The sequence below is a fragment of the Anolis sagrei genome, chromosome 2, assembly GCF_037176765.1.
Source record: "Anolis sagrei isolate rAnoSag1 chromosome 2, rAnoSag1.mat, whole genome shotgun sequence".
Lineage (NCBI taxonomy): Eukaryota > Metazoa > Chordata > Lepidosauria > Squamata > Dactyloidae > Anolis > Anolis sagrei.
In genome coordinates, this window is record NC_090022.1 from 149,860,409 (window position 1) to 149,876,618 (window position 16,210).

The 16,210-nt window shown below is 41.4% G+C and overlaps 1 protein-coding gene across 1 annotated transcript in view; it reads right to left on the reverse strand.

Moving 5' to 3' along the window:
- The window catches only part of NCKAP1L (NCK associated protein 1 like), a 97,094-nt gene that overhangs the window by 79,292 nt on the left and 1,592 nt on the right, over window positions 1-16,210 (reverse strand). The window contains exons 2-3 of the mRNA XM_060763805.2: window positions 5,928-6,038; window positions 4,164-4,256 (exon numbers count right to left, since the gene is read on the reverse strand). Coding sequence (XP_060619788.2) covers window positions 4,164-4,256; window positions 5,928-6,038 — 204 coding nt within the window. The remainder of the gene's footprint in view (window positions 1-4,163; window positions 4,257-5,927; window positions 6,039-16,210) is intronic.

The following is a 16,210-nucleotide window of genomic DNA, read 5'->3' on the forward strand; positions in this document are numbered from 1 at the left end:
GCAGAGCACCTGATGAACCAACCTGGACACCGCATTTTATTTGAGAACACAAAAATGCTGGACCACTCTCACAACCACCATGTCAGACTACACAGAGAAGCCATTGAAATCCACAAACATGTGGACAATTTCAACAGAAAGGAAGAAACCATGAAAATGAACAAAATCTGGCTACCAGTATTAAAAAAATTATAAAATTGCAACAGCAAAAACAGCAGGGAGAAAAACAGGCAGGGACATCTAATCACCCTTCAAGAAGAGTTTGTTCCAGGCACAGTCAGCCCATTGTATGCTAATCAAGGTGGTCAATTGAAAGATTCACACCCAACCCAACTTACAAAAGCCTTTTGTCTCACCCTGGTCATTCCACAGATATATAAACCCCTTTTTTCCCAGCTCCAGCAGACCTCACCTCTGAGGAAGCTTGCCATAGATGCAGGCGAAACGTCAGGAGAAATGCCTCTAGAACATGGCCATATAGCCTGAAAAAACCCACAAGAACTGAGTGATTCCGGCCATGAAAGCCTTCGACAATAGCAAGAAATACCGTTTACCCACAAGCATAAAGAAATTATATAGAATAGAAACCAACACTTTCTCATTACTTCATTTTTCCAGATCACCAGACTGGGCCACAGCAACACCTGGCAGGGGACGGCTAGTACTAACTTAAAAAAGAAGGATTGAAAATATCAACTCAGAATAAAATGAGCTACCTTTTTCTTAGCTCATGATCTCCTGAAAACTAAATGAATAACTTTGCTCAGGACTGTTTTGATGGCACTGATAAATGTTTGTTTTTCCATTCTTTGACATTAATGATCTAGTTGATTATGTATTCAGCTGTAAACTCTCTGCATTTAAACAGGAATGAACACTCCATCTTTCCCTTTTTAAATGGTTTCTTTTAAGAAGCTGCCTTTCTTATGAAACACAAATGTGTCAAGATTATTTATTTGGATGTTATCGTTGCTTATTTAGAAAATGCCTGTTGCAAACAAGTATAACTACTTTTTCATTTCTAATCTATTTGAGCACATTAGATTCTGTATAGTGTTTTTATTCCAAAAATGATTTACATTGCAGGAAGAGGGAGATGCTGTGCTTTTGAAAATATAATCGTATACCATGGAGAAAATGCAATTTATCCACTCTTAGAACAAATGCTAGAAAATAAATAAGATTTTGCCGGTGGCCGTGTGATGTGTTAATTGCAAGGATTTGGCACTGAACTTGAGTTTAACCTTCTTCCACAGGTTCAAGATAGGAGGAAATTAAGACTCCACTCTCCGGAAGTCAGAGAAAGGCAAAACTGGGGGACATTTAGGTATTTTCTGATACTGAACATGAAATTCCAATCTATTTAAAGAGATCCAGAATTGGAGCTGGGACTACAATGAACCAGAATTAAGCAACCAGTTTAAACAGTTTCTTAGCTATTCCATTATCTTGGAGAACAGAGCTGGAAGTATCATACAGTCAGTATTTCACCCATGTCATGCCCTTGAGTATGGTACAAGATGATGTTTTGTTTCCCATTCTGAAGTAAAATTAATTTGCTGTGCCTGCCAACGTCCATGGGTAAAATGGGACGGGATAGGATTGCTGTGAGTTTTCTGGGCTATATGGCCAACTTTCAGAAGCATTCTCTTCTGATGTTTCGGCCACATCTATGGCAGGCATCCTCCAAGGTTGTGAGTTCTTCTGAACATTAGACAAGTGAGGTTTATATATCTGTGGAATGTCCAGAGTGGGAGAAAGAATGCTTGTCTGCCTGAGGCAAGTGTGAATGTTGCAAATGGCCACCTTGATTAGCATTTAATGGCCTTGCAGCTTCAAAGTCTGGCTGCTTCTTGCCTGAGGGAATCCTTTGTTGGGTCGTGTTAGCTGGCCCTGATTGTTTCATATCAGGCTTGTTTCATGTCATAAAGGAGGAAACCATGAAAATGAACAAAATTTGACTACCAGTATTTAAAAACACTAACCCGGGGGGGGGGGAGGGGGATCCTGACATGAAACAATCAAGGCCAGTTAACACCTTCCAACAAAGGATTCCCCCAGGCAGGAATCAGCCAGGGTTTGAAGCTGCTAGGCCATTTAATGCTACTCAAGGTAGAGAATTGTAATGTTGACACGCCTCAAACAGACAAGAGTTCTTTCTCCCACAGATATATAAACCTCACTTGCCTAGTTTCCAACAGACCTCACAACCTCTGAGGATGCCTGCTATAGATGTAGGTGAAATGTCAGGAGAGAATGCTTCTGGAACATGGCCATACAGCGCAGAAAACTCACAGCAACTCAATGATTCTGTCCATGAAAGCCTTTGACAACACAGGGAAAAGACACAATTTGCCTGTTCCTTCAGACAAGGTATTCTAGGCCAGCTCTGGGATGAACAGAGCATGCAGTACTCTCTTCTTCACTCATCACTGCGAATACTGGAGAAAGAAATCAAGCCGCAGGAGAATAGCAGTGATTTGTTCATTTTATGAAAAGCCCCAATAACCCAACAATATTTTAAAAACTATAACCACGGACAAGTTCAGCAGCAAAACTCACTGAGTAATCTAGCATCAGTTGTTCTCCTTTGGCCTAATTTGCATTACCAGATAGTTGTGCAGACTAATTGTTTGGAAATGAGGCAGAATCCTATACATGGAGCAGCCTTCCCATAAGATATGAGGAGTCTCCACAGGTGGCAGGGACTGGATGCTGAACATTAATGATAGAAACAACATGCCTTGGCTACTCCTCTCTGTGGGAAAATACAGACTGTATGCTGCAACCATATGGCATGCCCTGGACCCCTTAAGATTGCCCACTTTACTGTGATGGAATATGGGGTCCCATCAGCCATATCAAAGTAAGGTTCAGTTGTCATTCTGCAAGGGGAACACTAAAGAAAGGTATCATCTTGACTACTGCTTTGAGCAGCATACTGTTTTTGGACCTGGCAATTATCTGTGAATGGAAAGAGAACAAGGCTTCTGCACTTATAATAATTGTTTAAGAAGGAAATTTCCATAGAGAATGCTTGCATCTCTAAGAATCAATGCATCAATTTATTTGCCATGACTTAAAGATACGGAATCGTGGAAGTTGTAATTTTACAAGGTCTTTTGCATTATCTCCTGAACAGTATTGGTGTATCTACAAACTACAAATCCCAGGATCCCATAGCATAGAGCCATTGCAATTGAAATGAAGACACACTGCATTCATTCCACAGCACAGACCAGTGGTTCCCAACTTTTTTTTTTGACTAGGGAACACTTGAAAAGGGACCACTTTGACCAGGGACCATTCTCCAACATTAGTACTAAAAGGGTTACGAATCAAGTTTTTCTTCATCTTTACATTCAGTTTGGTTATTTGGGGTACTGATTTGGAAAATTGCATTGGACCACATCAGCTCTTGTTTCTGATACAGAACATATGCCATTCAGGAGTCTTCATCTGCTTGCCCACAGAAAACCATATTTAATAATCTAGAGCTGATGTGGTGTATCCAAGGCAATGTTCTGCATCAGAACCCCAAATAACCCCAGGAACAGGCCTAAAAACGAAGACACTAAGGTGACCCCGTTTCCGGGCACCACATGGAATGGCTCCACTCGGGGCGGGGGGGGGGGGGAGAAGCAGCAGTCAGGAGCCTTGTTGTACCTTTGCCTTTCATGGGTAGCCAGCCTCTCCCCTCCTAACATCCCTGTTGCCTTGGCACTATAAAAGGGTTTCATGAGATCAGCTGCTCTCGTTCCGATGGTGTAGGAATGGAGAGGCCGTGGACCATATTTTAGTTCTTGGGGATCATTGGTGGCCTACGGATCACAGGTTGAGAACCACTGACCTGAACAAAAACCTCAGGAACCAGTTCAAGGGTGGTGTTGTTTGAAATCTCAGATTCTTTCCCAGTGTGCAACAGCTCCAGATCAGTTCAATGCGACTATAAGAGGGTTTTACGAGAATAGTCACTCTTGTTGCAACGGTGTAGTAACAGTGAGGTCGCGAACCATATTTTAGTTCTTGGGGACCAATGGTGGTCCATAGACCAAAGATTGGGAACAACTGATGTAGACAAAGTTAAGCCTTTGTCTTCCAGCATCAGAACAGAGTGCACCTAAACACACAGCAAACCTAAAGCAAACCATCCTAATACTCACCCGAAATTCCATTACATCCACAAAGGTGTGATAGTAGGCACCGAGAGCCCGGAAAATATCTGCTTTGTCTTTGTGCACTGGGCCCAAATGTTGCTGTGAAAATGAACAAGTACATAGTGGTGAATAGGTTTACCATTCAACAACAGTACTAGAGTGCTTCTTGTTTATTCTCCAGCAGCATTTTAAGAAGTTGGGTTTAAATTTTTAGATACATAGACAGACAGACAGACAGACAGACAGACGGTGTGTAAGGAAACATGTCAGGATGAAGGAAAAAGCAAACTAAATAAAAGCAAAAGGCAAATTTTATTTTAACTAATTGACTGGCTGTTTGTTTAGAATGGCTTCTCCATTTCTTTCTAAAGATTATATTACTACTATTTTTCTTTTGTTTCTTCAGATCATTTGAATGCTTTTGACTGTTTCTTATTTTTTGCAAACTGTGAAGACAAGGATTTTGTGCTGAATAATGTTGCCCCGGTGGCACACCTGGTTAAACCACTGAGCTTCTGAACTTGCTGACCGAACAGTCGGTGGTTCAAATTTGGAGAGCTGGGTGAGCTCTTGCTCTTAGCTCCAGCTTCTGCCAACCTAACAGTTCGAAAACATGCAAATGTGAGTAGATCAATAGATACTGCTGCGGCAAGAAGGTATGGGCATTCCATGCAGTCATGCTGGCCACATGATGTTGGAGGCATCTATGGACAATGCCAGCTCTTTGGTTTAAAAATGGAGATGAGCACTACCTCCCAGAGTTAGACATGACTAGACTTAATGTCAGGGCAAACTTTACCTTACCTAAAGTTGCAGATGAGAGCCAATGTGGTATAGTGGTTTAAGTGTATTACTCTGTAGACTAGAGTTTGAATCACCAATTGGCCATTCAATCCTCCATTGATCACTCTCTCTCAGCCCCAGAGTTTGCTATGGCAAACTTCTTAGGAAGAAATCTCATCAAGAAAACCCAACAGATTCTCTGTAGTATCGCCATAGAGCCATATGTATATCTAATATCACTATCCATAAAATCCAAAACCAAACAATAATTACTTCTAATAGTGATAATTTCAAAATACCTAAGCCGGGCATCCCCAGGTACTTAAGTTAGTTAACATATAAATGCAAAAAGTACAGTATGTTAGCAGACAACAGAAGAATATACAAAATAGCACACGCAGATAAGATACAACCTTAAATGAAAAAGGAAAGCAGGTTAAACAAACAGAATGATAGATAAACCTTATGAAAAGCATGCAGAATTCATAAAATGCAGTTTGGTAAACACTGCCTGTAATGACAATCCAAAGAAATGACAAGCAGCCAACCTAAATAAAGCTGAAGCAGAAAAGCAACACAATGGATTGAAATATACGACACCAAGGCAACTTCAGTGATAACTTTACATTAATCCCCATTTGGAAAAAGCTAAGGGGGCCCCATTCACAATAAGGACTCACAGTTCAAGAAGCAGTGCACTATGTGTCATGAAGGGAAACAGCTTCCTAGGCTATAGTACCTGAGTTCAAAAAATATACTCTCCATGGTTGTGCAAATGGCAAAGGTTTTTAGACTTGCTTCAAGTCAGAAACCTTTCATTTAGTTAGACAGCTAAGCATTTGCTTCTCTTTTGTAATGATACTGTGTTTTTGTTGCCTTTGTCATGCCCGTGTACCACCCTGGTATCTCAAAAATGATGGATGATTGTAAAATGTTTCAAGCAAGAGCAGCCAATCACTAGATCTTGGCTCTGGATCAAGATCTTACCGTCATGCTCCGTGTATCCAGGTTGGGGAACTTCTTATTAATATATTTGATGGAGGACTCCATGGTTTTCTCAGTGAAGAAGGCTGGCTTGCTCCGGGAATCCATGCATGTCTGTAAAGACAAACAAAACTGCACTAACTTGCCATCATAAGGGCACTTGCTAAATCTCTCAGACTATACAAGTATATCTTCCCATGCATAGTCTTTCTCCCTTCCTGCAATAAATATTCACATAAGTTGTCGAAGGTTTTCATGGCCAGAATCACTGGGTTGCTGTGTGTTTTTCAGGCTGTATGACCATGTTCCAAAAAAATCTCTCCTGATGTTTTGCCCACATCTATGGCAGGCATCCTCAGAGGTTGTGAGGTCTGTTGGAAACCAGGCAAGTGGGATTTATATGTATGTGGAATGTCCAGGGTGGGAGAAATAACTCTTGTCTGCCTGAGGCAAGTTTAAATGTTGCAATTGGCCACCTTGATTAGCATTGAATGGCCTTGCAGCTTCAAAGCCTGGCTGCTTCCTGAGCACATCATATTATCTGAGAACACAGAAATGCTGGACCACTCAAACAACCACCATATCAGACCACACAGAGAAGCCATTGAAATCCACACCATGTGTACAATTTCAATCGAAAGGAGTAAAGCAAGAAAATGAACACAATCTGGCTACCAGTATTAAAAAACTCTAAAATCGGGAGAATAAATTAAGAGCAATACTCAGAAACTGTAGAATTCCAGACATGAAACAATCAGGGCCAGCTAACACCTCCTAACAAAGAATTCCTCCAGGCAGGAAGCAGCCAGGCTTTGAAGCTGTGAGGCCATTCAGTGCTAATCAAGGTGGACCCCCTCCTCCCCCCCCTTCCCTTCTCTTGTTGGTCTTTTCACTCCTGACTCTCCTTTCTTGTCTACCTTAAACTGTGTATTGTTCCCCCTCTTTCACTGTATTTTATTTGAAAAACTGAAAATAAAAATATTTTTTTAAAAAGGTGGCCAATTGCAACATTCACACAGATATATAAACCTCACTTGCCTAGTTTCCAACAGACTTCACAACCTCTGATAATGCCTGACAGATGTAGCCGAAACATCAGGAGAGAATGCTTCTGGAACATGGCCATATATAACGATCCGATAAATCAGATCTCACTCGCTGCCACCAAATTACAAAGAATCTAGCAAATCGATCTCGATCGCTGGAGACCAAATTATAAAGATCTATTCAGATCACTAATCAATGCTGCCACCATTAGTTTCTTCAAAACTGATTAAAGTTGCTTTGGAAATCTTCAAGCATAGAGGGACACTTGAGTCAGGTTTTGATGAACAATAATCCACAAAGTTTATTAATTATAACAGGAACGAATGCAGTTAAACTCTGGGCTGTTTCAGAAAGTTGTGTCTTAAAAGCGTGATGGTTACATGAATAGTTCTGTTTTAGTTACACAAGCGACTCTCCTTTCTCCCTCCACACAAGAATACTGACAGGATAGTTTGTCTGACAGTAACTCTTAAAGCAGCACAGATAGTCCTAACCTGGATCTATCTTCCTACTTCCCAGTAGGGCTGGGCGGTTTCGTTCGTTAAATTTGTATATCGTTTTTTTCCCGTTAATTTTCCATATACGAAACGATATCAAACTTTTTTCCAAACCCGGAAGTGTATTTTCAAAATCGAAACAGCATGCGCCAAATATTTTTGTATTTCCGTCCATTTCGGAAATACGTAAGATGGCTAGATGCTTGTTGGGAGCTCCGGGAGCCAATCAGAAGAACCCACGGAGCTGATTGCCCTGTGGGTTCTCCTGATTGGGCGGGCTCAGGGGCGGCTCAACCATTACGCGAAGCAAGTAAGCCGTTGCGGAACACTTTATTTTGCCAGGGGCGCCGAGAGCGAGGGACGCGGGAAGCTATCAGAGGCCAGAGGGACCCTGCTGCTGGTGGTATCGAAGCCTGCTGCTCCTCCTCCTCCCATCCTCCTCCTTCTCCGCCTCCAGCAGCAGCAGCAGCAGCAGCAACAGCAGCAGGGTCCCTCTTCCTCCCCGCCCCCACCGAGCGGCGCAGCCTGCTGCTCTTGCCCTGGCTCCTCTTGCCCCGCCCCTGTGGATGGCCCCTTCCACTGCCGGCGCCCCCGTCACTCCAGGCTTGACAGGGAGCCAGGGGCGGGGACAGCTCAGCTGGCCACCACCCCGCCAGTCTCCCTGGTCATGGGGCCTTCCGTTCCTCCCCCCCCCATCCCCCGACCCTTTCTCTTCCTCCTCCTCCTCAGGCCGCACCGCTCGGAGATGCTGAGGGCGAGGGGGTAGGAAGAGGAGGAGGAGCGGCAGGCCCGGTTATCAGGGAGACTGGTGGGGTGGTGGCCAGCTGAGCTGTCCCTGCCCCCGGCTCCATCTCAAGCTTGGAGTGACTGGGCAGCAGCGGCAGGAAGGGGCATCCATGGGGACGGGGCAAGAGCAGCCGGGGGCGACCTCTCCCGCCGACCTCCTCACTCCACTCCCAGCCACCCACTCCCCATGAGTATATGGCAGTGGAGAGGGAGGTTTAGGGCTCTTCTGCACAACTACATGATCCAGAATACCAATGGCAGGGGGATGTACAAAAACAAAAAAAAAAAAACCCAGAGTTGAGTTTTTTTTCTTTTTCTTATTTTTTTTCATATTATCTGCTTTGAACTGGATTATCACAGGGCCCTTCCAGGCAGAACTTATATCCCAGGATCTGATCCCAGGTGTTCAGTTTATCCCAGATTAAAAATTAATAATTAAATTAAAAAATATTGAAAAAATATTGGAAAAAAAGGGCGCCATCTTTACAAAACGTTTTGTAAATATTAACGAAATTTCGTAAATACCAAACTTTTTTAAGGGAAAATTTCAGATATATTTTTAAATACAAAACGCTGAGGCACCCTAAAAACGAATCGATTTTAGAAACAAATTTTTCCGTTGTTACCCAGGCCTACTTCCCAGCTATCTTCCTAATAGCTGTTAGCTTACTACTAGCTATCCCCGCTAGTAACTGGCCAAACTCAGGCCTTTCTCTCTCTCTAACCCTCTCAAAACAAAACAAGAATCCTAACAGGACTGAGTCTCTGTCAGAAATTCTTCAGTAGCCCAGATAAACTTAATCCTAGTTCTATCCTGCTACTACCCAGCTATACTCCTAATAGCTGTCAGTTTGCTTTAGCTACCCTGCTGGCAAACTTCTGGCTAGGCCTTTGCCTTTTTCTTCTAACCCTTAACATCAAACTCCTAAACACCCTTTCTCTTCAAACCCCAAGTTCCCAACAAAACTCTATAACTTTAAACACTCCTTTTTTCCTCAGAGTCTCCTAAACTCTGCCCCCTTTTTCTCCACCAATCCCGGCCATTCCCTGCTGGCTAATGCCTAAGACAGTCCCCCTCTCTGAAAATCTCTAAGATGGCGTCTTCCCTACTCTAAAATGGCCGCTGATGCTTCGCCTTGCCCATTACTTATTCTTCTAGACCTACAGGCTTTTTCCAGGCCCTGCACCCTGGCTTCTAATAAGGTAAGGGTTCTTTACACCATACAGCCCGGAAAACTCACAACAACCCAATATTCACATAGATTTAAGTGTTGCAGTGTTCCAATCCATTCAATTTCTGTCTTCACTATATTTAAGCAAAATACGTTTAAAGATCAAGGTTGATGCAAATAACTGGCAGCACGATCTCCTACTGGCGCAATATAGAGTGAATATCCACTTTGTTCTTATAGTAGGCTCTCTTCTTTTATGGAAATCAAGGACACAAGACGTCCACAAAAATAGAAAAACCATGAAAAACTATTTTTCAGAAACACATTTATAGGAATTTCCAGGTCAGGGCAACTCTATCGTAAACATCTACCTAATGTTGACCACAGAATCATGTTGGAGGACATCGAGATTCCTAAAGATACTCAAATCTATAAATAATCAAATGCTCAAAAATAAAAACGGCAACTAGGGATGGCTGATTCTAATGACTGTTGACTTTCTTCTCATGATATATTCAAAATACAACGGCACCAATTTATCCATCTTAGCCTCAACAGAGAGTTGAAGTTTGATTTGCTCTTGGGCTCATTTATTTACTGTTTCAGCAGTCCATGAAACTGCAGAACTTTCATCCAGCAGCCTATTTAAAATGAATTTGCTCTCCATCAGCTTTCTCCACTGTCCAGCTTATACAACCATATATATAAATCAGAAATATGACAACATATGACAGTCCCGACTTTGGCATTCAAATATATATCTTTTCAAGTCTTCTGTTGTCATCTAAAACCTCTATGATGTCAAATTAGTCACACTTTTAAAACTAATGAGTTACAAGCAATGTGTTTGTCACTAATCAATTTTTGTTTTGGCAACAAGAACATCATGAAAGCACATTTTAAAAATAGCAAAATGAGTGGAAATGAAAATAATTAAAAACAGAGAGATAAGATAATCTAACAGTCAATGGTTTCTGGCTATTTTAAATAGTTTAGTTCATTTTTACATATATATATTTTGGATTTATAGCATTTGCTTATTAATCCTAATGATTAGAAAAAAACAAAAAGTAATACATGGCTTCTGGCTTTCGATGGAGCTGCAACAGTCGAGCTCAAGGGCAAGTTCAGACGCTGACTTTCTAATATCTTTTGATTTATTTTGAACTTTTATCTTAAATTCTTGGACTACAGACTGTTGACCTAGAATCCTTTATTTTTCCCGTAATTTGTTTAGCGCAGCTAACATAGTCTCAAAAAGTTTTAACTCTGAACTGTTTGGAAATGCCAAAACTGCCCTAGAAAAGCTTCAGAAGTTAATCTGTTTGTTTGGCTGAGGTGCCTGAGAAGGAGATAATATTGGTTTTGTATTGTCGAAGGCTTTCATGGCCGGAATCACTGGGTTGTTGTAGGTTTTTCCGGGCTATATGGCCATGTTCTGGAGGCAATTTTTCTCCTGACGTTTCGCCTGCATCTATGGCAAGCATCCTCAGAGGTAGTGAGGTCTGTTGGAAGTAGGAAAAATGGATTTATATATCTGTGGAATGACCAGGGCGAGACAAAGGACTTTTGTCTGCTGGGGCTAGGTGTGAATGTTTCAGCTGATCACCTTGATTAGCATTCAATGGCTTGGAAGTGCCTGGGGGGAATCTTTTGTTGAGAGTGATTTTATGTGCCTGTTTGTTTCCCCTCTGTTGTTTTGCTGTTGTAATTTTTGAGTTTTTTAATACTGGTAGCCAGATTTTGTTAATTTTCATGGTTTCTTCCTTTGGTAGGTGCTGCTCTGGAGTGTAAACTGGGCCTCAAGAGAAATTTCTGCAGCTAATCAAAGCGAGGAAACTGATCAGGCACAGGATATCTCCAGGAAGTAGGTGAGTCCACAAAACATGCAAGGCTGACAACTATTGGGGTATTAAATCAGCTGCTTGCTCTTGCTCATGCAAAACAACTGCTGACATAACAAGTGAAGATATGGGACAGTGTAAATAGCAAATAACAATAAGTCAACCTGCAATCAATAAAATCATCATCCTCTACTAAAGAGTGAACAATATTGTCAACAATATCTTCAAGACTTAACGTCTGTACCCCTTAAAAAGCATTTACAGCCCTGCACTTCAGTGCCATCAGGTTGGCTAGAGGGAATCTATAGAGCAGTGGTTCTCAACCGGGGGTCCCCAGATGTTTTTGGCCTACAACTCCCAGAAATCCCAGCCAGTTAGGATTTCTGGGAGTTGAAGGCAAAAAAACTATCTGGGGACCCCAGGTTGAGAACCACTGCTATAGAGGGATCCCTCATGCCCAACAACTTTGTATTTGTGGGTGTGGGGAAAGAGATAATTTAATACACTGTCTGTCACATTGCCCTAAAAACAATCTTCTGGGAGCCCTTTTGGAAGAAAGGGCAGCATGGCAACAGTTATCTGTAATTTCTTAGCAGATTATTCAAAAAATATAACATTAAAGGTTGCCACATTTGCAGTCGCAGCCCAAAACAATCCAAGCTGAATTAGCGAAGTCCACAACGGAGGCTAGAAATGGAAATTTTTGAACATTTATTCCCTGTCCTTCTCAACCTCCAAAGAGGGACTCAGAATAGCTAATGGAGATAGTTTGGGATGATACAAATCAGACATTTGTTATTGTTATCATGTCACTGCTACTATAATTTTTAATGTTTAAATGTTTATATTGGAAATCTTTCAAGGTTATACATATTATTTGATGCCATGGCCTATGGCTGGTACAATAAACAATTCATTCATTCAACTTTCAAAAACTTTATAAACTTATAGACAAGAAGAAAGAGTTAACTACCAAGGTGAAGTCCTCTAAAGCAGTGGTTCTCAACATTCCTAATGCCGTGACCACTTAATGCAGTTCCTCATGTTGTGCTGACACCCAACCATATAAAATTATTTTCATTGCTATTTCATAACTGTAATTTTGCTACTATTATGGATTGTAATGTAAATATCTAATATGCAGGATGTATTTTCATTCACTGGACAAAATTTGGCACAACTACCCGATATGCCCACATTTGAATACTGGTGGAGTTAGGGGGGAACGGATTTTGTCATTTGGAAGTTATAGTTGCTGGGATTTATAGTTCATTTACAATCAAAGAGCATTCTGAACTCCACCAATGATAGAACTGAACCAAACTTAACACACAGAACTCCCATGACCAGCAGAAATACTGGAAGGGTTTGGTGGGCATTGACCTTGAGTTTTGGAGTTGAAGTTCACCTATATCCAGAGAGCACTATGGACTCAAACAATGATGGTCTGGACCAAACTTGGAACAAATACTCAATATGTCTAAATGTGAACACTAGTGGAGTTTGGGGAAAATAGATGTTGGCATTTGGGAGTTGTAGTTGCTGGGATTTATAGTTCACCTACAATCAAAGAGCATTATGAACCTCATCAATGATAGAATTGGGCCACACAGAACCCCTTGACCAACAGAAAATACTGTTTCTTTATGGTCTTTGGCAACCCCTCTAACATCCCCTCATGACCCTCCCCCCCCCCAGGGGAACCTGACCCCCAGGTTGAGAAACGCTGCTCTAAAGCCAAGAAAGACAAACTCAACCACATTGTCCTGGTTACCTGTTAACAGTTATTTGTTTTTTATCCTTCTTGTCACAACTACTTCTTGGCGTGGGGCATGGGCCCTGGATCTGGCTTCCCCCTAGTGGAAAGGGGGAACACCTGGTGGTCCCAGGGGTGCCAAGTTTACGTTTGCCCGGTATTGTGCCGGCGACACCCTGGTTTTTTGCGGTATTGGACAGCAGTGGGCCCATGCTTGGCTGCCAACTCTTGTTCCTGTTATCAGTAAATGAGTTGTGGCCATTGTTCATCCCAACATCATGTGTGAGCGTACTTCTTGGGTTGACTGGGGGAGGTGTATCGCACTTGCACATGCAACTGGAATGTTAATATTACCAAGTTACTCTTGTAAGTTACATTTAGTTATTTAAGGAATTCCTTTTAAGAAGTTACTTTCCAAGCTCTGCGTATGCTCCCACGTTTTCCATCCTTCTCTTATATAAGGATTTTCCCCTTTGCAAGGAATATTTAGGCAATAGCTAAATGACAAGGGACCTGCTCCATGTTTTTGAGGCAAATGTCTTAGTTACTATGTTTAGAATGATACAGCATGGAATTTCTCCTAAACTACCCACATGGGTAGCTTTCTGATGGCTCAATGAACGCAAACTTTATTTTGACAACATAATTATTTAAAATATTGTATCATATAAAATACCTCAAGGCCTTGCATATAAGGTATATATGAAATATAAATGATTTTGTTTGTAGACTTGGGTCTCATCTGTAAGGACTTCATGACATTGAGCTGGAGAAAATGAGGGAAAGTGGGGGAAAGAGTGGAATTTCATGGGGTTTTGTCTGTAAAGAAGACGAAGAATTTATGCATTCTCATTAGACTAAGATCACCTCCTCCAGATTCTAACTCAACCATCCGCTTAATTCTCATCACATGGGCAGGTGATAACTCCTCACATTTCAAGGATACCAGCAATGCCTTCAAGACCTTTCCACTGAAACAGAAACACCTTCCTTAAGGCGGCACTTTCTCTGGGGTTGTTTGCACTGAGATCTCCTCCCATCGTCCCTCCAGGATTTTATTTATCTTTTCTTTAAAAATCACCCCAGATCACAGGTATGTTGTAAACTGCCCCTAATCTCTCGGGGAGAAGGGGCAGGATACAAATAAAGCTTGTTTTAAATTAACCCTCATCCTTCCCTGAGCCTTTGGATTGACAACTGCAAGAAGTGGTTTAAAATTAACTCTGACCTTTCCTGATGCTTCTCTGCATTGGCGATCTGGAGAAACTAGCATTTTGTCTCCTCCCGCACACAGCAGTCATTGTTTTATTTACAAGTGGGAAACAAAAGCAGACAACAGGGATTAACATCACATGGGGAAATTAGCCATCTTGCTTTTTTCTATGCAGGGAAGTAAAAAAATAAGTCAATTGCCAACCAGTTTAGGAATAATGAGGGGGAAAAAACACCATGGTTTGCCCTTTCTTACATGTGTAGAAATGCTGATTTTACAGTGTGTGATGAAATCCTAAGATATTTTATTATGGACACAAATGCAAATAGAGGTATTTCAAAATAAAATTTAAAAATACCAAACACTTCTGGTCCCAAGCATTTTAGATAAGGGAAACTCAACCTGTACTTCATATGCATTGCTGGTTGTAAACAACAGTATACAGTCCAGTTAGCATTGATATCATCAAAAGGGGTCTTTTCTACCATCCTTCAAGCAACTGAAGCATTTCTTGCATAAACCATATAGCCAACATCTTACTGTTCAAAGTCTTCTTTACAAATCCCCATGCCAGTAGTGTTTAAGGTGCCAAAAGGCTTTTCCTTCCCCTGAGTTTCCTTTAGATGAGATCAACTGAGAGCTGACAAGTTTCCATAACACCTGTTTTATTTACGAGTGTAACATGTGTTGACCAACAGCAAACACTACTGAGTCAGTGGAGACCCCAGCACTACATGACATAACCTTCAGCTAATTCACAGTTCTGTCTGTTCATAAATAAAAAAGGAGGAAACATCCACCTGTCATACACAATCTGCCAAAGCTATTGAATTTTTTTTATTATAAATAAACATACTACTACTACTACTACTACTACTAATAATAATAATAATAATAATAGCTACCCATTCTCTCAGGCTCAGCTCTTCATCTCATTCCTGAAGATTTTGCCATTCAGCACACAATCCACAACAACTGAACAAATAATATTCTATTTTTTATCAGTCTCCAGATTCTTACACTGTAAGATAATACTCAGTATAGGGATGCAGAACCCGTGACCCTCCATCTGTCCAACCATCAGAAATTATGGAAGACATAGTCCAGCAGCATCAAGGGGAAGCACAGGTTCCTCAATCCTTATTGTGTTGATTTTGACCTTTCAATCCCTACATGGTTTGGGTCCAGGTCACCTACAGGAGTGCTTTCTTCCATACCATTTGCCCTGAACACTTAGGTCCTCTGGAGGGAGTCTGCACCAGCCTGCAAGAACCCAACTTGCAATGGCCACTCAGAGGACCTTTTCATTGGCCATCCCATAATTGTGGAATGACCTGCTAGGAGAGCTCCGACAGCTAGATCAGTTGTCTCAGTCTAAGACACAAGTTAAGACCAATCCCTTCCGGCAAGCCTACCTAGACAGTTTTAATGACGAATTTTAAATTTGCATCTTAATCTCTGTTTTGTGCATTTTAATATGTATTTTGTGGAAATATGTTTTGATATGCGTATTTTAAAGAATGTTTTTAGGATTATTATTATTATGATTATTATTAACATAAGAGGAACAGGAACCAGCTGCTTGTGGTGGATCCTTGTTTGATCACATGGTTTGAATTATACTAAGGTTTCAGATCATTGCCTTTCCACTTCCTTCCTCTTAGGCCATCTTGAGTCACCAGATTAAAATAGGCCAGAACAGGGTGTGTGAGAGAGAGTGCCTTCAAATCGCCCATGTTTTCTTAGACAAGGAACACTCAGAGGTGGTTTGCCAGTTCCATCATCTGAAATGTAGCCTGCAGCACCTTACATTCATTAGCAATCTCTCACAAAGTGCTAACCAGAACTGACCCAGCTTAGTTTCCAGGATCAGATGAAATCTGTTGCCTTTCGAGCATTTAGGCTGGGTCCAAAATAAGGGTGGCTTCATATAATTTAGTGAAGAAAGTGATAGCCTTGTATTGGGACTTC